General features: G+C 43.4%; 1 protein-coding gene across 2 annotated transcripts in view; it reads right to left on the bottom strand.

The window, feature by feature from the left end:
* LOC145344934 (kinesin-like protein KIF3B) overlaps nt 1–22,862 on the bottom strand; it is a 169,731-nt gene that overhangs the window by 21,668 nt on the left and 125,201 nt on the right. For both annotated transcript variants that reach the window (XM_080192290.1, XM_080192289.1), the window contains exons 5-7: nt 15,786–15,904; nt 5,930–6,046; nt 3,392–3,494 (exon numbers count right to left, since the gene is read on the bottom strand). In XM_080192290.1, coding sequence (XP_080048416.1) covers nt 3,392–3,494; nt 5,930–6,046; nt 15,786–15,904 — 339 coding nt within the window. The remainder of the gene's footprint in view (nt 1–3,391; nt 3,495–5,929; nt 6,047–15,785; nt 15,905–22,862) is intronic.

Raw genomic sequence — 22,862 nt, forward strand, 5'->3', positions numbered from 1 at the left:
ACTCATCCCTCCTTTCATGCCTGGCACCAGCACGAACACTGCCGATTGCTAGGCTCTACACATTAATTGGCCTCCATTGGCTCATAGTGGTCAGTCCTTCACAACCACATCATCTCCTGCTGCACTGGAGATGGGGGCAGGGAGGTGAGCACAAGAAATGTCATCATGGCTTGATGCCCAACTTTACTGGGTGTGAATGTGGGGCGGCACGGTAGCACAGTGGTTAGCACTGCTGCTTCACAGCTCCAGGGACCTGGGTTTGATTCCCGGCTCAGGTCACTGTCCATATAGAGATTGTACATTCTCCTCGTGTCTGTGTGGGTTTCCTCCAGGTACTTTGGTTTCCTCCCACAGTCCAAAGATGTGCGGGTTAGGTTGACTGGCCATGCTAAAAAATTGCCCCTTAGTGTCCTCGGATGCGTAGGCTAGAGGGATTAGTGGGTAGGATATCGGGGTAGGGCCTGGGTGGGATTGTGTTTGGTGCAGACTCGATGGGCCGAAGGGCCTCTTTCTGCACTGTCGGTTCTATGATTCTATGGTCTCCTGACTCTAGAGAAAGTGGAAGTTGAATTGATTCCACTTCAGGTTCTGTAAGTGCCTTCGGCATTCGATCAATAACTAAGCAGCCAATGTACAATATCTCGGCAGGATTGCTCTCACTGGTTAACTTATCTGAAACAAATTCAATCTTTATGATGTAAATTGACTGAATCAAAAGAAAAATACGTAGGCACAGTATAAGATTAAAATCAAGGGTGATCTCATTTTGCTTCCCAATAAACACAGGAAGCAATCTTCATGATAAACCAAACCCACGCACTAATTCCCAATGATTCCTCTCACTTGCTGTAGCATTAGCCATTTATCCGATATTCGGAGCAACAGCCAAAGTAGTCTGGGGATTACACTGACAAAATCTAGGAGAGTGGAGTTTTCTGATTTTGTGCATCGAGCAGGAAGTCTTACCCACTAGGAAGACAATCAGGAATTCTGCTGATATTGATAATGCTGTTTCAACTACAAATAATCAAAGACAAAAGGCATCAGATAATGAACCCTTTAGAATATTGGGGGTGGTACTGCGTCAGACGCCAGCTGCTAGCAGCACCGAGGGCAGTCTGGGATAGAATACAGTTTTAAAGATCAGTCAGTCTTCTTTGCAAGGAGGCCAAGCTGATGCAGCATTATTTATTGATGCATATGTTTAATTAATATTCCAAGAACCCTGATTAACAACTAGTTGGACCACTTTGAAAAAAAATCTGCCTGCCCCTGATTCACTTGCATCAGCTTCTCTATTAGTGCAAGAAATGCTGTCCAAGGTTTGATTAAAATTCAAAGTTATTCTTTGAATGAAGTTACCAAAACTCAGCGGCTTTTCCAGCTAATTATAGAAGTTTGATTTTGCGATAAAGCTGCTTCAATGGCCCTGCAATGGTTTGAAAACAGCAAGTAGTTGTTTTTACATTAATTTCAAGATTGAATAGAACCATCTGGTGGTCAGAGATTGAATTGATTCAAAGAAATGGCACATTCCCTGGAAAGAGAGCTAACATTTTGGAATTGGGCTCGATGCATCTCAGAGATAATCTACTAATGGTTACTAGTAAAATATGTGACAGTCACATATAGGGTCTGAAATCCCACATGTTTTCCAGTGCATTTCCATTTACAGACAAGACTGTAGCAGGATGTCTGTGAATTAGGACAAGACACAATACCAAGTCTCAGCCTCTGGTAACAGCATCCTTGGGACCTTATCAAAAGTGTAATTTCCATTCCCCCTAGACATCAGCCCCCAAATTAAAGGGGGTATGTTTGGTTCAGGAACAGTCCAAGAATTCCTGTGGTTCTGATCTAGGTTTTGCTAGGGAGCTATGTGCCGATTGAATGCAGGCATTTTCAACTCTGAGCTAGTGGAAATGAATTCGTTTGGGAGGGGGGCGTGGTGGAGGGTGGGGGGTACAGGTATGACTTAGGCCTGATGTCCAGAACAAACTGAAGTCCTCCATAGCAGTTTGGCTTTCTGGTGAAGGGGACTGAAAGACCCTTAATGCTTTTATTTGCCCGTGCCAGACTGTTGTGGTTGTCAATAGCAGCTGGCTTCTGTTGCATTACCTGTGATATTCTGATCAGCATGTGAAATGTACCCAATAATATTGGAGTCTGCCAGTTTCAAGTCCAAGAGATACAAACTCAAGTATCCTCATTGAACAACTGCCTTTGGCATCCAATGCCAGAATACACATAATTCCTCTGAAAAGTGGCATATAACTCTGGGGAGGTAGTGGCATCGTGGTATTGTCAACAACAATACCGCTATGTCAACTCCAACAACAACCATTGTCTGGTAGACTCTGTTCTTTTTTCAAAACAAAGTTCATTTTCTTGCCACACCTTCTGGTGGAGCCTGCCAAATGCTAAGCTTGTCCTTGTCAGGTGTCGGGCAATTTCTTGTGATATGACGGTGCTGGAGAGGATATTCCCAACATCATGAAGATCAGCACAAGTATATCCAGCTTAAGAGATTTAACTGGCAAGTGTGAAGTGTGCCCATCAGGTGAATGACAGATCAACAAAAAAAGCTGGAAGCAGAAAGCTGCAGCTGGATCAACATCATCCATCTCTCCTCAGCAGAGTCTGGGCATTCAAACCACAGGGGATTCCCCTTTTAAACAGTAATTCTATCTGATTACCAACATTTTCTGTCAGCATCAGAGTGCATCAAATACCTGCAAGCTCTGAGGTTGAGTGTGGAAGAGGCAGGTTTCTGTGTAGCAATCAGGAGCTGAACTATAGTTCACAGTGCATGTGGCAATTCCAGGTCAGAAACCAAAACATTTTGAATAAGATATCAGGAACTGAGGACAAGCACCTTATGAAGATTGCTGTACATATTACTCAAAATGACAAATGGCACACAGGAAGATCAAAGTTGCATTAAGAGGTCAATGTTAGCAGCTAGATTACTTCAGTTGGGAGCAGGTGTAGAAGATACCGTATTCCACAATCAAAGTGCCTGGATGTTATGAGCATAATATTTTCTGAAGCAATTTGCAGTAAAGCTCTTCTTAACATACAGAACGTGGATGACCTACTTCTACTTGATCTTTGTTGGCTTGATAAATATCTTAATCCCTTTGAAGAGCTCATATTTTGAAAGCCTGCGTGCAGTATTAATATTGGTATTATAACAAATTGATTTTTGCGTGTGTTTCACGGCAATGGAAATCTTTTAACATTTGTTGTGAAGTAGATTTTCTTCATTAAATAATTACTTTTCAAGAATTGTTTCCCAGCATCTGGGATGGTATGAAAAAGGCTGTTTTTGTGTCATATTTAGTGGTTTCCACAGTCCTGCTAATCTCTGAGCACACAATTTATTACTTACCCGGTATCTGGGATGAATACCCATTGCCATAGCAACTCTAGCATACTGACTGATTGGTCGCTTATAGCCAACCGCAGATGTAGATCTTTTCTTCATTTGGTGACTAGTAAAAAGAACACAGAGATCGCAGAAGAGTTGAAGTATTAAATAAAATGACAGTTCATAAACTGCTTTAAAACCCTAAGCCCCATACATTTTAACGAAGATCTTCCAACATCAGGCTTTCACAATTTCAGTTGTATTGTAACAAAAACCAACAGATCTGAACTGACTATATCTTTGCACTACAACATTAAGGCTATTCTTTTACTTTAAAATTAATGAAATAAAACTTCATCAAAAAAATCTCTTGAAATGTTACTCTGAGAATGAACAACATCAAAGCTCCTCAAGTTCTGACAGAAGACTGAGCTTGTCTACTCACTCCATAGATACAGATGGACATGCTGTGGGTTTCTGACATTTACTGTTTCTCTAACAAAGCTCCCCACTTATGATGACCTTGCAATCAAACTCTGGTATGGAAAATTGAGCCGACCCTAAAATAAGCATGCTTCAGGCTTCCACTGTTATCAAGCTGGCAAGCTGTAAACACCAGATGGATATCCTCAGATAGCTTGCCAAAGGGCCCAAAGATCAGGCAATTGCAAACCCAGGCGCAGCCTCAGCTAAGTCCTTGAAGGGACCAGGAGCAAGGATAGCAGTCAGTGCCAATTGGGAAGGTAGCATTTGAGATCAGGGAGGATCTTTCTATTGAAGTCACTGGAAATGAAAAGTATCAGAAGATGTCTGCAACGCGTGGCTGAATCAATGTCACCTGATTCACACTATTACCCAAAGACAATATCACTCCCAGTACTTGTGAGATAAGGAAGGCTGGATGAGGAATCGATATAAAACCTTAGTCAGTGCACTGTGTGCAATTTTGAACTCCAAAACAATAGGCAGAAGACTCAGGCATTCTAACCTTCACAGACATTTTATGCTCCATAAACTTGAGATGATCCAAAACTCTGCTGGCACACTAACTCATAGTAAGTTGTGTTCACACATCACTGTGTGTTGTTGACCTACACTGGCTCCAGGTCAGGCAACGTCATGATTTGAGAATTCTTCACCTTGTTTTCAAATCCCTCCAGGATTTCTCGCCCTTCCCTATCTAACTCCTCTGGCACCATAACAGTGCAAGATATCTGTACTCCTCTAATTCTGATCCCTTAAGCATCCGAAATATTCATCATTGTATCATGGGCAGCCTTGCCATCAGCTACCTACCTCTTACTCTCGCTATGCCTCTCCACTTCGCTTCCCTTTTTCTGATACTCCTTAAATCTATCTCTTTGACCAAGGTTTTGATTGTCTGATCTAATGAAGAACAGCAGAGGAGTTATGCACAATGTCCTGGCAAATACTTATCCCTCAATCAACCCCACCACAACAAATAATCTGGCAATTACCAGACTGCTGTTTGTGGGCGCTTGCGTGTGCAAATTGGTGGTGATTCCTACCTTACAACAGTGACTATACTAAAGTGAGTGTCACTGGTCAAACCAGCATTTGTTTGCCCATTCCAAGTTAAATGCAAGAACATTGAAAATAAGAACACGAGTAGCCCATTCGACCCATTGAGCCTGCTGCGTCATTCATAGCACATAGAAACCCTACAATGCAGAAAGAGGCCATTTGGCCCATTGAGTTTGCACCGACCACAATCCCACCAAGGCCCTACCCCATATGCCTACATATTTACCCGCCAATCCCCCAAGTCGACGCATGTCAGGACATAAGGGGCAATTTTTTAAAAACATGACCAATCAACCTAACCCATACATCTTTGGACTGTGGGAGGAAATTGGAGAACCCGGAGGTAACACACACGGACACGAGGAAAATGTGCAAACTCCACACAGACAGTGACCCAAGCCAGGAATCAACCCACGTCTCTAGAGCTGTAAAGCAGCAGTGCTAACCACTGTGCTACCATGCCGTCCTCCTGCATTCTCCTCCTATCCCTCTATGCCTTTGGTATCTAGAAATATATTACTTTCTTAAATACATTTAGTGACTTGGCCTCCACAGCCTTCTATGGCAGAGAATTCCACAGGTTCACCACCCTCTGAGTGAAGGAATTTCTCCTCATTTTAGTTCTAAATGGTCCACCCCATACGCTGAAGCTGTGACCCTTTGTTCTAGACACCCCCAGCAAGGGAAAAAAATCATCTCCGCGACCAGACTGTACAGCTCTGTCAGAACTTTACTCATTTCAATGAGATTCCCTCTCATTCTTCTAAACTCCAGTGAATATAGGCCTAGTTAACCCAATCACTCCTCATATAACAGTCCTGCCATTCCAGGGAATCAGGGCTCTTCATCAGTCTAAAAGGACTCGAAATGTTAACTCTGTTTTCTCTTCTTACAGATGCTGCCAGATCTGCTGAGCTTTTCCAGGGTCCTCTGTTCTTGTTTGATTTATTCCAGATTTTTTTGCAACATAAAGAGGACATGTTCTGCATTTACATTATCTCAAATCACACTCACCTTTCGGCAGGCACTAGAGGTAGGAATTTCCACTGATCCTCCTCACAATCAAAACACAGGCGGTTCATGATCTTGTTTTTCTCTTCAGGTGGGATAAAATTTTCAATAATCAGGTACCTGAATAAGACAAAGGTACGAGATGAGTTGAAGACTAGTTCTGAGCTTTCCCCTCTTGGGTTGTACAGCATCAAACCTTGGATAACTTTTAGTGCATTAATTATGGGATGCAATAGATGATAAAGTTCTGATTATGGAGACAAAGGATCAGTTACAAAATATTTCCATAAATATGTCAGCAACATTTGTGACAAGGATGAAAAATAAATGCAAGACGACAAAAAACAAACCACCAAAAGGAAGGACACTCAGAATGTGACCTTGGGAGTGAATAATATGGATGTAGAGCAAGTCAATATAATCCTTTACTTCAACAGGTCAATAACATCAGATGGCTGAAGCAACAAACAGGGACTAACAACTGTAAAGGAGACAAATGGATGTGTGTCTGTGCAGTCGTAATATTAAGCTGGTGATAAGAAGTAGAAAGCTTCAGTGTTAATTGTGCCCAACAACATGACACAGATGTGAAAACTGGACCTTGAATCCTGAAGTAAGAAGAAGACTCCAGGCATTTGAATTATGATGCTACAGATACAGACTGAAAATTAGTTGGAACAAGAAGAATGAGAAGATCCTGGAGCTAGAAGAAAAGAAAGAAACATGACACACTGTGTGGCACATTAGACAGGAGTCACAAGTAACGTCGGGGTTAAGAGCTAGAAAAGATGGTGGTAAAGAACAAGAGGGAAAATACAAAAATCAAGTGGCTAGATTGCAAAATAGGTACCAAACCGTCTGATCATTTGCCATTTCTCTTGTTCATTCAGACATTTTCCCATGTCTCCACAACCTGTCCTGCTCTTTCTAAAATATGCCAGTTATTTTATCCGTAATATTCTACTTAAAAATCCATGCTACATGCTATCAAATTTTTGGACAGAATCCTCGTGGAGCTGACGTGGGTCTCAGCTGCTCTCTTTTTCGGAAGGCCTGCTCCATCTTTTGACACTCAGGCCAGCAGTGTGTTTTTCCCCTGAATGAAAAGCCTTAGGGGTATAAGTCACCCCCCAACACCCCTACCAAGACCATGAAAATAATTCTGTAAATTGAGTTTGTGTCTCTATATGCCCTGTTTGTGAAAAGAACTCCCACTCACCTGATGAAGGGGCAATGCTCCGAAAGCTAGTGGCATTTGCTACCAAATAAACCTGTTTGGACTTTAACCTGGTGCTGTAAGGCTTCTTACTGTGTTTACCCCAGTCCAATGCTGGCATCTCCACATCATTAATTTGTTGCATGTTGGTGTGTTGAGTCCTGGATCATTCCCCCAGTATGTAGTAAAATGTAAAGCCTAGTATCAATTGATATTCTATATCTGAAGTGATGGCAGAGATTACTTGAGTTGTGTTTTTATTGTGGGACTGATAGGATTGACTGTGGAACACCTCACTGCTGCGGATTACAGGGGTGGCTCAAGGAAGTGAATGCATGGCTGAGCGATTCCCTTCACACAAAAAACTAAGTGTTGCTACTTCTATCCCAGAACCTATCAGGGCTGAGTCCTTCTGAAGACTTGCTACAACTTGAATAACTTAATGACTGGCAGCAATATGTCCAGTGCCACCAATTATCCTTATCAGACTTTTGGAGATAAGCCCACTTGATGGTGAAATTTTCAACATAAAGAAAATGCCATCAATGAGAGCTGTCCCAATGGAAAGACTTTCATCAGTGTCCCTGAACCAGGACAATTATTGCAAAGCAATGTTTCTGGGCTAGAATTCTCACATGAATTAAATTCTTTACTGTCAAATTAGGAAGAAATTGTACACAATATGAAATTCTATAACTTGTAAATTAGTTATTTTAGGCATTTTATATATATATATAAAATTTACATCTCACCTGGTTACAAACAAGGAACAAGATTAATAAATCTTTGCACTTTTTGAGATGAGGTGGTTTCCAACATAGAAACAGAGAAAAACTGCAGCACAATACTGGCCCTTCGGCCCACAAAGTTGTGCCGAACATGTCCCTACCTTAGAGATTACTAGGCTTACCTATAACCCTCTATCTTACTAAGTTTCACGTGCTTATCTAAAAGTCCCTCAAAAGACCCTATCAAATCTGCCTCCACCACAGTTGCCTGCAGCCCATTCCATACGCCCACCAGCCTCTGAGTGAAAAACTTACTCCTGACATCTCCCCTACACCTACTCCCTGTGTCCTCTTGTAGCAATCATTTTAGCCCTGGGAAAAAGCCTCTGACTATCCACTCGATCAATACCTCTCAACATCTTATACACCTCTATCAGGTCACCCCTCATCCTCTGTCTCTCCAAGGAGAAAAGGCCGAGCTCCCTCAACCTATCCTCATAAGACATGCTCCTCAATCCAGGCAACATCCTTGTAAATTTCCTCTGCACCCTATGGCTTCCACATCCTTCCTGTAATAAGGTGACTAGAACTGAGCACAGTACTCCAAGTGGGGTCTGACCAGGGTCCTATATAGCAGCAACATTATTTCTCGACTCCTAAACTCAATTTCTCGATTGATGAAGGCCAGTACACCATACGCCTTCTTCCTGTGCAGCTGCTTTGAGCATCCTATGAAATTGGACCCCGAGATCCTTCTCATCTTCCACACTGCCAAGAGTCCTACCATTAATATTATATTCTGCCATCCTACCTGACCTGCTAAAATGAACCACTTCACACTTATCTGGGTTGAACTCCATCTGCCACTTCTCTGCCCAGTCTTGCATCCTATCAATGTCTTGCTGCAACTTGTGATCCCTTCACACTATCCACAACACCTTCAACCTTTGTGTCATCAGCCAACTTACTAACCCATCCTCCACTTCCTCATCCAGGTCATTTATGAAAATCACAAAGAGTAAGGATCCCAGAACAGATCCCTGGGGCGCTCCACTGGTGACCGACCTCCATGCAGAATATGACCCATCTATAACCACTCTTTGCCTTCTGTGGGCAAGCCAGTTCTGGATCCACAAAGCAATGTCTCCTTGGATCCCATGCCCCCTCACTTTCTCAATAAGCCTTGCATGGGGCACCTTTTTAAATGCCTTACTGAAGTCCATACATACATCTACTGCTCTTCCTTCATCAGCGTGTTTAGTCACATCTTCAAAAAATTCAACAGCAATATAAAAGCTGACACTCTACAGACTTTAATTGCGCTCTCTATTCTGCAAATGGATACCTATTCTATTAGTATATATATGTCTGATTTTGTGTAGTATTCCAATTTATAGAAAAGCAAATAACCTGTTCAGTTTGACCACTATTTAAAGGATTAATATCATCAAATCTTCCTCAGGAAATTAGATTCCTGTTCATTTGATTCTTTTAATTTGATGAGCTTTTGACTAGTTCTGCTCCTTGCATTAGACTGCCTTATTAATCAAGCCTAATTATATATGTTATTATTTAGTAAAGAAGTTGGTATTATTTAATTAATAAACAAGGTAACAGTCAAGTATATTTTCCTCATAAGTCCAAAAATTGCTGGAAATAAACAGCAGGTTTAGCAGCAGCAATCATGGAGAGACAAACAATTAAATCTTCAGCTCGATGACCTTTCATCAGGATTGACAGTACTTATGAAATTTAATAATCCTTAAGCCAGGCAGGTGAAAGCATTGAGGGAGGATTATTCAGAAAAGGGAGAGAGACAAAAAACATGTTAATAACAGGGTGGTATGGTGGCACGATGGGTAGCACCAATGCTTCATAGCGCCAGGGACCCGGGTTCGATTGTGTGGAGTTTGCACGTTCCCCCTGTGTCTGTGTGGGTCTTCTCCAGTTGCTTTGGTTGCTTCCCACATGGTGCTATGTTGGAAAGATGTGTAGGTTTTACGGATTAGCATAGTAAATGCATAGAGTTATGGGGACAGGGCCGTGGGGGTGGGGGGAAGGTGCCCTGTCGGACAGTCAGTACAGTATTGATGGGCCAAATGGCCTCCTTCTGCATTGGCGGGATTCTATAAGTAACTATAGGCTAGATAGTTTACTTTCTGTCATTGGGAAAACGTTAGTCATTATAAAGGATGAAATACAAAGAACAAAGAAAATTACAGCACAGGAACAGGCTCTTCAGCCTTCCAAGCCTGCACCAACCATGCTGCCCAACTTAATGAAAACCCACTACACTTCTGGGGACCATATCGCTCTATTCCCATCAGATTCACGTACTTGTCAAGACGCTCCTTAAAAGTCACTACCATATCTGCTTCCACTACCTCCCCCGGCAACGAGATCCAGGCACCCCCTACTCTGAGTAAAAAATCTGCCTCGTACATCTCCTTTAAATCTACAAAATAGCAGCGCATTTAGAAATGATATTGTAAAGCTGGGTCAGCCTGGCTTCACAAAGGGGAAATCAGGCCTGACAAATCTATTAGAATGCTTTGAGGTGGTAATGAGCAGGTTAGACGAAGGGGAATCAGTTGATGTAATTTCTAAAAAGCATTTGATAAGGTGCCACAAAAATGGCTACTTAATAAGGTACGTGCCCATGGTGTTGGGGACAGTATATTAGCATGGATACAGGATTGGTTAACCTATCAAAGACAGAGAGTTAGGATAAGAGGGGCATTTTCAGGATGGCAACCCGTAACTAGTAAAGTGCCACAGGCATCGGTGCTGGAGCCACAATTATTTCCAATGAATATTAATGATTTAGACAAGGGAAGTGATTGCACTTTTGCCAAGTTTGCAGATAACATCAAGATAAATGGGAAGGCCAGTGGTGAGGATGACAGAGTCTACAGGAGGATATAGGCAGGTTAAGTGAATGGGTAAAAACTTGACAGATGGAATATGAAGTAGGAAAATGTGAAGTTACGCACTTTGATAGGACGAATAAAGGAGCTGAATATTATTTAAATGGAGAAAGGCTGCAGCACACTCCCTGGCAGCCAGAGTGTCCTCGTGCATAAATCACAAAAATAAATCACATAAATCAGGTTTAGCAGATAATTGGGAAGGCAAATGGAACGTTGGCCTTTATTTCAAAGGGAATGGAGTATAAAATTAGGACAGTCTTGCTAAAACTATACAAAGCACTGCTAGTTAGACCACACCCGAAAAGATATACTGGCAGAGAAGATTCATTAGGTTGATCCTGGGCATGGAGGTATTTTCTTGAGGAAAGGTTGAGTATATGGGCCTGTACTCATTGGAATTTGAAAGAATGAGAGACAAACTTATTGAGACATGTAGGATTCTCGGCGGATTCGACAGGGTAGATGTTGAGAGTTTGTTTGCTCTTGCGGGAGAATCGAGGACTAGTGGGCATAATCTCAGAGTAAGGGGTCATCCATTTTAAACAGAGACAAGGAGGAATTTCCTCTCTGAGGGGAGTGAATCTGTGGAGTTCTTTACTGCAGACAGCTGTAGAGCTTGGTCATTACATATGTTCAAAGTTGAGATAAAGAGATTTATAATCACTAAGGGAATCAAGGGTGATGAGAAAGTTGAGTTGAAGGCACATCAAGTCGGTCATGATGTCATTGCATGGCGGAGTGTACTGAATGGCCTACTTTTACTCTTACACCCCCTTTGGTCTTATGAAGCCCAGGAATAAGAGCCTGGCTTGATGAGAAAGGTGAGCGCAGTGAGGAAAGAGGCCTTGTAGGGTTTGATGTACAAGCTTATTCCAGTGATAGAGTTAAATCAATTGTCCAACATACGTGTTCAAATCTTTATTATGCCTTCACCCATTACTTAGCTTAAAATTTATTTCCCTTCTATTTGGCAGTATTCCTCAGTTTAGTCGTGTAAAGAAAAACAGGTAGTACCTCAGAGAGAAAATATTAAAATGTATTTCTTAGCATCAGCATTGCAAAATAACTGCTGTGTAAGCTGCTCAAAAACTTCCTTATCCTTCTTGCTAACGTTAGTCAAATCGCCTGAGAACGATTTATGTTATTTGATGATATACATTTGCTTGGTCCAGATTATGCTGATATTACGCTGGTAACTGATTTAAATTTTTCTCAACATCAAATTTTGTGGCCTGATGTTTAGGATTTGTCGTCCCATGAAAACAGATTGGGAAGAGCAGATTCAGGAAAATAATGGGGAGCTGTTACTGGAATGGCTCCCAGGTATGTGCCAGCCATCGGGGAACTTTCCCAGGGATGGATTGGTAACAGGAAGTAGGCAGCCAATTTGTGTAATTAAGGCTCCACGTGGGAGCCATTTTGTGATGACCCCAGTATTTTCCTACTTTCATACTTCGAGATGAAACAGCTCTTAAACAAAGCAGGAAAAACACAAAGGGGAGGCAAGAACAAATGGCATGGTTTGTGATAGGGTAGAAGGCAGATAGATTAAATGACAGAAGTGATGATAGTGAAATTATTGAACTTGGTATTGAGTGCAGAAAGCTATAAAATGCCTAGCTTCACCTCACCCAAGCTTACTCAGCACTGCTATAAACCTCACATCAACATCCAACAGTCTGCGCATACCAGTCAACCATGACCCTAACACATTGCACCACACACACTGACACCTTCCTTCCATTTTCAGGACAAGGTGATACACAATTGCAGCAGCACTTGACTGAAAAAGGACAGGTTCAGCAATATGTTCTCACCCTGATTCAGGGTGGCATGGTAGCACAGTGGTTAGCACTGCTGCTTCACAGCTCCAGGAACCTGGGTTTGATTCCCGGCTTGGGTCACTGTCTGTGTGGAGTTTGCACCTTCTCCTCATGACTGCGTGGATTTCCTCTGGGTGCTCCAGTTTCCTCCTACAGTCCAAAGATGTGTGGGTTAGGTTGATTGGCCATGCTAAAATTACCCCTTAGTATCCTGAGATGCGTAGGTTGGAGGGATTAGTGGGTAAAGCATATAGGGATACTGAGGTAGAGCGTGGGTGGGATTGTTGTCGGTGCAACTCGATGGGCCTAATGGCCTCTTTCTGCACTGTAGGGTTTCTATGATTCTATGAATTGCTGCTCGCCATCATTACTACAGCTATGACTGTGGCCATTGGTGGGACTGAAACCACCCAAAGTTATGATGTTCTCATACTCATCCTCATTCTCACATTCCACTTATCTCTCATCCACATGCCTTCTGATTAACAAGCTGCAGATGGACTAAGCATGTATTTCTTGCTTTCCACCCCACCTGGCATGTCTCCACTACAATCCTTTCTCCCAAGAACTGAAACCTGGTCAGACAGTGGTGCAGGAGCAAGCTGTGGAAGAGGCAGAAGAGACTAATGATCAGAATCATTCAATCTCAGAACCTTCAGTCACCAGCTTATTTTCTGACACTGCATGAACTTTACATGTTGCTTACAGTTAGAATCTGCTTACGGTGTGATCCAGTATTGTGTGGCACTACCACTATGCTAAATGGGATAGATTTTGAACAAACCTAGAAGCTCAAGACTGGACATCCACAAAACTCAATACTGTGGGCCATCAGCAGAAGCAAAATTGTACTCAACCACAATCTGTAACCTTATAGCATGACCTCTACTATCTAGCCAGAGGATCAACCTGGTTCAAGAGTTCAGCAGGGCATGCCAGGAGCAACAGCAGGCAACCCTAAAAATATGGTGTCAACCTGGTGAAGCTACAACGCAGGATTGTTTGAGTGCCAAACAGCATAAGCAGCTAGGGACAGAACTAAGCAATTCCATAACCAACATGTCAAACACAAGCTCTATAAACCTGTCACATCTAGCTGTGAATGGTGGTGGACAATTAAACAACTCACTGGTGGAGGAGGCTCTTAAAATATTCTCATCCTCGATGACGGGGGAGCATACAACATCAATACAAGAGATAAGGCTCAAACATTTGATACAGTCTTCAGCAGGAAGTGCCGAGTGAATGGTTTGCAGCATCAAAGATGCTAGTCTTTAGCCAATTCAGTTCAATCAATGTAATATCAAGAAATTGCTGAAAGCTGAATTCTGCTCAGGCTATGGGCCCTGGCAGTAATCTGGCAATAGTACTGAAGACTTATACTGCAGAACCTGTCTCGCCCCTGGTCAAGCTGTTCTAGTACAGCTACAGCACTGGCATTTGTCCAGCAATGTGGAAAATTGCTCAGATATGTTTTGCACACAAAAAGCAGGACAAATCCAACTTGGCCAATAACTGTCTGCTGTCAATCATCAGTAAAGTAATAGAAGGGATCATCAACAGTGCAATCAAGCAGTGCTTATTTAACAATAGCTTGCTCATGGACGCTCAGTTTGGGTTCCACCTGGGTCACTCAGCTCCTGACATCATGACATCCTTAGTTCAAACATGGACAAGAGTTAAGTCCAGAAAGTGACTATCTTTGGCATAAAATCACTGGAGTCACTGGAAATCAGGGTTCAAACTCTCCACTGGTAGGAGTCAAACCTAGCACAAAGGAAGATGGCTGGTTGTTGGAGGTCAGTCATCTCACCTCCAAGATATCATAGCAGGAGTTTCTCAAGGTCATGTCCTAGGCCCAACCGTCTTCAGCTACATTATCAATAACCTTCTTTCCACCATTAGTGGGAATGTTCACGGATAACTGCACAATTCATGACTCCTCAGATGTGGAAATCATCCATTTCCAAATGCAGCAAGACCTGGACAATATTCAGGCTTGGACTGATAAATGGTGAGTAACATTGCTTGGCAGTTGCATGGCATGAATGAACAGTTCCAACAGCACCCTCACTGTGAAATGCATGTTGGGTGGGAATAAAGCTACTGCAGCCATGACTGGGACCAAGTTGTCCCAACTGAAGCCTTCACCACATCCCACATCGGTCTCAGCAGATGGTGGCAATTTCAACTAACAGAAGAAACCATCCCATCTAATTCAGCACAGCCAGTGGAAATGAAACCGTAATTAACGTGAAAATAGGTGATGATCCCTTTAGGTAAAACTGGTTGGGATCCTTTTTGCTCCTGAATGCATGTTCAGGAATACATGAGGTAAAGGAAAGTCATTAGCTGTAGTGTTCAGGTCAAAAATGGCAGTGTTGGCATCAAATCAGTGTTACATATTGAATGAAATGATCATAGCAGACCATTTGGCCCATTGGGTCTGTATCGACAACAATCCCACCCAGGCCCTTTTCCTGTCACCCCACACATTTACCCTGCTAATCCCCTGACACTATGGTCAATTTTAGCATGGTCAATCCACCTAACCTGCACATCTTTGGACTGTGGGAGGAAACCAAAGCACCCAGAAGAAACCCACACAGGCACTGGGAGAACGTGCAAACTCCACACAGACAGTGACCCAAGGCTGCAATTGAACCCAGGTTCCTGGTGCTGTGAGGCAGCAGTGCCACCATGGTGCCCCAAATTATGATCTGCCAACTTTGCACACTTCCACTTCACACTCTCATCACTCCTACCAATGACATAACCAAAACAACATCCAGCTCATACCAGAAGTACACACACTCACGCCATTGTGGTATGAGAACTGAAGCTATAGCACAGAAAATATGGTGGCATGACAAAATTAGACGTTGTGGTCTATGTTTTTACATCTTTTGAACTCAAGATCATTATGATCAAAGCACATGTGAAACTGATACATCAGGAGGAATCATTAATCACTATTGAATTAATTGTAACAGCGGTTGTACTATTGCCATAGGCACTCAACAGCAAATGGTGTACCACACACACCTTGGACAACGTCCAAGAAAAAGGCTTTTACCAATATAGTCATGCCTGCTCCTCCCCAGTGTTGTAAAGGAAGTCAGCATCTGAGGAGGTAAAACAAACAAAGACCTTGTGACTTACTTGAGTTTAAGCTCTCGAGTCAGTTCATTCTGTGTGTGCTCCAGGTCCTGTCGTTCCCTCACATGTTCATCCTGTAGATCCTGAATCTCGGTTTTCACAGCCTGAAGTTTTGCAAAGAGCTGTAGTGGGATAATGAGAATGAGAGAGATGGGAATCGTTTTCACCAGTGTTAATTATCACATTATCAAAATCTAGTACAATTAAAAATGAGATGATTCATCAAACTTTTAATCATTTTACAGGTAACAAGTTATATAATTACAGGTCATATTTATAATAATGCTTACTTTTTGCGGCAAGCTTTCATATGATTTCGCTTGTAAGTATTTAACTGCTGAAGACCTTAGAGATGTAGCAGAACTTTGTTTGGCAGAATCATACAAAAACCTTCAATCCCTGATTGCAGGTTCATTCCTAACCGCAGTAACCTTTGCATGTTGCTCCTCAATTTAAAATGCAAGAGAGAGCCAAACCAGCTAACTGAATCCTTTCATCTGTAAAATTGAAAAATGGCTGAAGTACTGATTTCAGTGCTAACCAAGATAGATTATCCTCAAGTGTTTCTTGACAACAACAACAGCAACAGACCATGCCACTTGCATCGTGTTAAGACAGATGAGTTAATCTGATGAGGAGCGCTGTTCTTTTATGAATCATTAAACCTGTGCAGCAACTGCGAAAGAATGAGTCATTTGGGTGCAACAAGACTTATGGCTACACACATACAAAAGGAAGACTTGCATTGATGTAGCACCTTACATGACCATGAGATGCTCCAAAGCACTTTACAGCCATTGAGATATTTTGAAGTTTGGTCATCGTTTGATGTAGGAAATGTGGCAGCCACTTTACGCACAGCAAGGTCCCACAAACAGCGATGTGAAAATGATCAGATCATTTGTCTTTTTTAACGTTCATTGAGGATAAATTTTGGCCAGTACACTGAGAATAACTCTGATAATTGCAGGAAAATGTGATTAGCACGCCTTTAGTGGTAATTATTGTCAGTGCAGACTCGATAGGTTTTTTCTGCGTTGTATGTCTCTCTGATTCTAACTCGCCTGTTCTCTTTTTGAAATAGTGCCATGGAATTTCTTAGATTCACTTGAGAGAGCAGAAAAGACAGGGGTTTAACTTGAAAGATGGCACCTCTGATTGTGCAGCACTCCTTCAGAACTGCATTAGAAATAACTGTGGCCAATGCCCTGAGATTAATTGACAATATCCATCTGAGACAGAAATCTCTGCCAGCTTCCATTTCCCCACTCTATCCCCATAGCTCTGCAACTTTATTTCCCTCAGGTACCTGTCCAATTTTATTCTGAAATCACTGATTATCTCTGTTTCCACCAACCTCGAGGATTGTGAGACCCAGATCAATACAGTTTAAAAAAGGTTCTCTCTCATATATCCCCATATCTCTTTCTCAAAACCTTAAATGATTGTTCACAAGCTCTTGCACCATCTGTTTATGTCTACATTATCAATACTTAACATAACCTTGAACATCTCTATCAGAGGTGGCTGGCACAATAGTTAAACACTGTTGCCTCGCAGTGCCAGGAACCTGGGTTCACTCCCAACCTCAGGTGACTGTGAGGAATTTGCAAGTTCTTCCAGTGTCTGCATGGGTTTCCTCTGGGTGCTCCGATTTCCTCCCACAGTCCAAAGATGTGCAGGTTAGGTTGATTGGCCATGCTAACTTGTCTCAATGTCAGGAGGATTAGCTGGGTAAATATGGTGGTTCATGGGGATAGGGACTAGGTTGGATTGTTGTTGGTGCAGGCTTGATGAGCTGAATGGCCTCTTTCTGCATGTAGGGATTCTATGAGATCTTGCCTAAGCCTCCTTGTTCCGAAGAGAAAAAGCCCAAGCATATAGCTAAATTCACTAATTCCTGGAACCATTCTGGGAAATCTCCTCTGTACTTTCTCAAGGACTTTCACATCCTTCCTAAATTACTGTAATTAGAATGGGGTATATTACTCTAACCAGGGCTTTATGAAACATATCATCATAACCTCCCTGCTTTCATAATGGATACCCATATGCTTTGCAAACAACACCACCAAAATATATTTTGCCACCTTGAAAGATCAATGCATTTGAACTCCACCATGCATTCCTCTTCCCCACCATCCCTCTGTCCTGCACACTCGTTCAAAATGTTCCATTGTGTATGCATTTCCTCTCCCTATTCTTTTGTCAAAATGCATCACATCACACAGCTCTGTATTAAATTCTATCTGTGTCGAGTGTGCCCATGCTGTTAGCCTATTCTATTGCAATCAATTCGTATCATCCTCACTGTTTACCACGCCTCCAAGTTTCGTATCATTAGCAAATTTTCAAATTTTCCTTTACATTCAGTATCCATGTCATTCATATATATCAAAAATGTTGTCACTCCAGTGCTGACACTTGAGCAACACCACTGTCTGCCACCCACATCTGAAAAGTAACCAGGACTTGCTGATTTCTGAAGTAAAGCCAATTTTTAATCCAAGCTGACACTGATCCTTCTCGTCTGCGAGCCTCAATTTTGTTAGTCGGCCTCTTATTGGTACTTTGTCAAACATTTGCTTGAAATCCATACAGGCAGTCTCCATTGCATTCCATTATCAATGTTCTCTGCTACTTCATCATACAATTCAATTATATTTGTCAAGCAGAATCTGCCTTTTACAAATCTCTGCTGGCTTCCTTAATTAACTCGTATCTCTCTGAGGGCCTGTTAACATTTTTCTCTGATTATTGCTCCTAAAACCTTACCCACCACTGTTAAACTGATGGCGTTTGTTCAGCCTTTTGTGGACAGGGAATATTTGGGCAATTTTGTCAGGTAGATGCCAGTGTTCCCATTGTGTTGGAACAGCTTGGCTAGAGATGGAGACAACTCTGGTGCACAAGACTTCAGCACTGCAGCTAGGAAGTTGTCAGGGCCGACAGCATTTGTCCTCAGCTATTTCTTGAAATGATGTGGAACAAATCAAAATGGCTGAACACAGGCATCTATATTGGTAGGAATGTCAAGAGATTGAATGGATCCACCCATTCAATCCTTCCAGCTGAAGATGGTTGGAATTTATCAGTCTTGGTTCTTGCACTGATTAAACTATTAGAATTAAGAACAGAAGTTGGCCTCTCCACCCTTCAATAGAATCATGGCTGGGCTCCCCCATGATTGTGGATGAGGACTTCATGGAGCCTCCTCTTCCTGTCAATTGTTTAATTATTCAACACCATTCATGACTGGATGTGACACAACTGCAGAACCTTGCTCCATTGGTTATGGGATTGCTTAGTTCTGTCTGTTGTGTGCTGTTTAGCATTCACATGGTCTTGTGCTGTAATTCCACCAAAGAGATTGCACCAGGCATCTCATTTTTAGGTATGCCGGGTGCTGCTCCTGGTACGGCTCTCCTGCACTCTTCGTTGCTCTAAGATTGAAGCCCTGGCTTGATGATAATGGTAAAGTGTGGGTCGTGCCGGGCCATGTGGTTAGAGATTGTGATTTAATACAGTTCTGCTGCTGATGGCCCACAGCATCTCACGATGCCCAAGTTTGAGCAGCTTGGTCTGTTTTGAAGCTCTCTATTTGGCATACTGGTAATGTCACACAACACTATGTCTAAAGATGGGATTTTATCTCCACAATGGTTGTGTAATACTTTGATGGACAGATGCAACTGAAATGATAACCTGATGAGGAAAAGGTCAAGTAGGTGTTTCTTTCCCTTGGCTCTACATAAGAACATAAGAACATAAGAAATAGGAGCAGGAGTAGGCCATCTAGCCCTTCGAGCCTGCCCCGCCATTCAATAAGATCATGGCTGATCTGTCGTGGCTCAGTTCCACTTTCCCGCCCTCTCCCCATAACCCTTAATCCCCTCTCTTATCAAAAACCCATCAACCCGCGTCTTAAAAATATTTAGCGAGGCAGCCTCCACCACTTCAACGGGCAGAGAATTCCAGAGATTCACCACCCTTTGAGTGAAGAAGTTCCTCCTCAACTCTGTTCTAAACCGCCCCCCCTTTATCTTGAGGCTGTGCCCCCTAGTCCTACTGTCCTTTCTGAGCGGGAAGAGTCTCTCCACCTCTATCCTATCCGTCCCATTCATCATCTTATACGTCTCAATGAGATCTTCCCTCATTCTTCTAAACTCTAACGAGTACAAGCCTAGTTTATTCAGCCTCTCCTCATAGCTCAACCCCCTCAACTCCGGTATCAGCCTAATAAACCTCCTCTGCACTCCCTCTAAGGCCAAAATATCTTTGCGCAGGTGCGGCGCCCAAAACTGCACACAGTACTCCAGCTGCGGCCTCACCAATGCCCTATACAGCCGCAGCAAGACCTCCCTACTTTTATATTCAATCCCCCTCGCTATGAAGGCCAGCATCCCATTCGCCTTCCTGACCACCTGCTGCACCTGCAAGCTGGGTTTCTGCGACTCATGCACAAGGACCCCGAGGTCCCTCTGCACCGTCGCCTGCTGCAGTTTTTCGCCACGTAAGTAATAGTCCTTCCTACCATTATTCGTACCAAAGTGGACCACCTCACACTTGCCAACATTAAATTCCATTTGCCATTTCCTGGCCCATTCGCCCAGCCTATCTAGATCCTTCTGCAGACTCTCCACACCCTCCGCACAATTTGCCGTTCCCCCAATCTTGGTGTCATCAGCAAATTTCGACACCCTACACTCGGTTCCCTCCTCCAGATCATCTATATAAATGGTAAAAAGCTGAGGCCCCAGCACCGACCCCTGGGGCACTCCACTAGTCACCATCCGCCAATCCGAATAGCACCCGTTGACCCCCACTCTCTGCCTCCTATTTGACAACCAATCCTCTATCCACGCTAACACCCTACCCCCAACTCCATGTCCCCCGACCTTCTGCAATAACCTCTTGTGAGGTACTTTGTCAAACGCCTTCTGAAAATCCAGAAAGACCACATCCACCGGCTCTCCTCTATCCACCGCCCTAGACACATCCTCAGAGAACTCCAGTAAATTTGTCAGACACGACTTCCCTTTAATGAAACCGTGCTGCGTCTGCTCTATCAAGCAATTCCCTTCAAGATGCCTCGCAATTTCCTCCTTAATGACGGATTCTAACATTTTACCTACCACAGACGTTAAACTAACCGGCCTATAATTCCCCGCCTTTTGCCTGGCACCCTTCTTAAAAAACGGCGTAACATTAGCCGTTTTCCAATCTTCCGGCACTTCCCCGGAATCCAGCGACGTCGGGAAAATAACCACCAAGGCATCCACTATCACCTCCGCCATTACTTTCAGAACCCTTGGATGCATTCCATCCGGTCCTGGGGACTTGTCCACAATCAGCCCCTCCAGTCTGTCGAGCACCGCCTCTCTAGTAACAGTAATGTCATTAAGACCCTCCAGTCCTACCACCTTTCCATCACTAACACCCGGCAAATTATTCACGTCCTCCTCCGTGAAGACCGAAACAAAAAAGTTATCCAATACCTTAGCCATATCCTCATCCCCTACCACTAGGTCCCCTTTCTCATCCTCTAAAGGACCAATGTTCACCCTAGCCAGCCTCTTCCTTTTTATATATTTATAAAAACTCTTGCTATCCTTTTTTATATTAAGCGCTAGCCCAGCTTCATAGTTTCTCCTACCCTCCTTTATCAACTTCTTTGTCAATCTTTGTTGACATTTAAACCTCTCCCAATCCTCTTCTCACCCACTACTCTTAGCTACTCTAAACGCCTCCGCTTTTAATTTAACACTTTCCTTCACCTCCTTCGTTATCCACGGCTTATTACCTCTCCTCCTATGGTCCTTTTTGACCATCGGAATAAATTTCTGCTGAGCACCAAGAAAGATCTCCTTAAAGATCCTCCACTGCTCCTCAGCAGACCCTCCCTCCAACGCGCTCCCCCAGTCAACATTTGCCAATTCTTCTCTCATCCTACCGTATTCCCCTCTATTCAAACAAAGGACGCGCTTCCGGGAACCCACTTTCTCCTCCTCCATCTGCACCAGAAACTCCACCATACAATGATCACTCTCCCCAAGAGGATCCTTCACCACAAGGTCCCTAATTCTACCCACCTCATTACATAGCACCAGATCCAAGATAGCTCGCTCCCTCGTCGGCTCCAACACACACTGTTCAAGGAAATTATCCCGGAAGCATTCCAAGAACTCCTCCTCGAGCCCACCGCGTCCAACATGGGTCGACTAATCAATATGCAGATTGAAATCCCCCATAACTACGGCCGTCCCATTCCTGCACGCCGCACTTATTTGTGTGTTAACAGCCCGCCCCACCTCCAGATCATTATTCGGGGGCCTACAGACGACACCCACCAGCGTCTTCCTCCCTTTGCTGTTCCTAATCTCCACCCACAACGATTCCACTTTCTGCTCTTTGGCTCCAATATCATCCCTTGCTACCACCCTGATGCTATCCTTAATCAGCAGGGCTACGCCACCCCATCTTTCCTCCTGCCTATCCTTCCTAAACACTTGATACCCCTGGACATTCAGCTCCCAGTCCCTGTCACCTTGCAGCCACGTCTCTGTAATGGCCACCAGATCGTATCCATTTGTGTCGATCTGCGCCACCAGCTCATCCACTTTATTCTGAATGCTTCGTGCATTCAGATAAAGTGCCTTCATCCCAGCCTTCACCTGGACCCTATTTGCCCGAACGCCACCAAGCATACTCACGCCCCCTACTCCCTTTATTATTGGGATATCCTCGGCCTCTTCCCTTACCTGTACCCTATCCTTAACTTTAGACCTCGTAACGTCACCTACCCTCGCACCCTCCCCCCCCTAATTAGTTTAAAGCCCTGTCTACAGTCCTCTTTACTCGATTCGCCAGCACTCTGGTCCCAGCACGGTTCAGACCAACCCCATCCCGCCCGAACAGGTCCCACCTACCCCAATACTGGTGCCAATGCCCCATAAATTCAAACCCATTCCTCCCACACCAATCCCTGAGCCACCCATTCATTTCCTTAATCCTATCAACCCTACGCCCGTCTGCACTCAGTTCAGGCAGTAGCCCAGAGATAACCACCTTGTCGGTTCT

This window comes from Carcharhinus amblyrhynchos, chromosome 7 (genome assembly GCF_965287045.1).
Source record: "Carcharhinus amblyrhynchos chromosome 7, sCarAmb.v2.hapA, whole genome shotgun sequence".
NCBI lineage: Eukaryota > Metazoa > Chordata > Chondrichthyes > Carcharhiniformes > Carcharhinidae > Carcharhinus > Carcharhinus amblyrhynchos.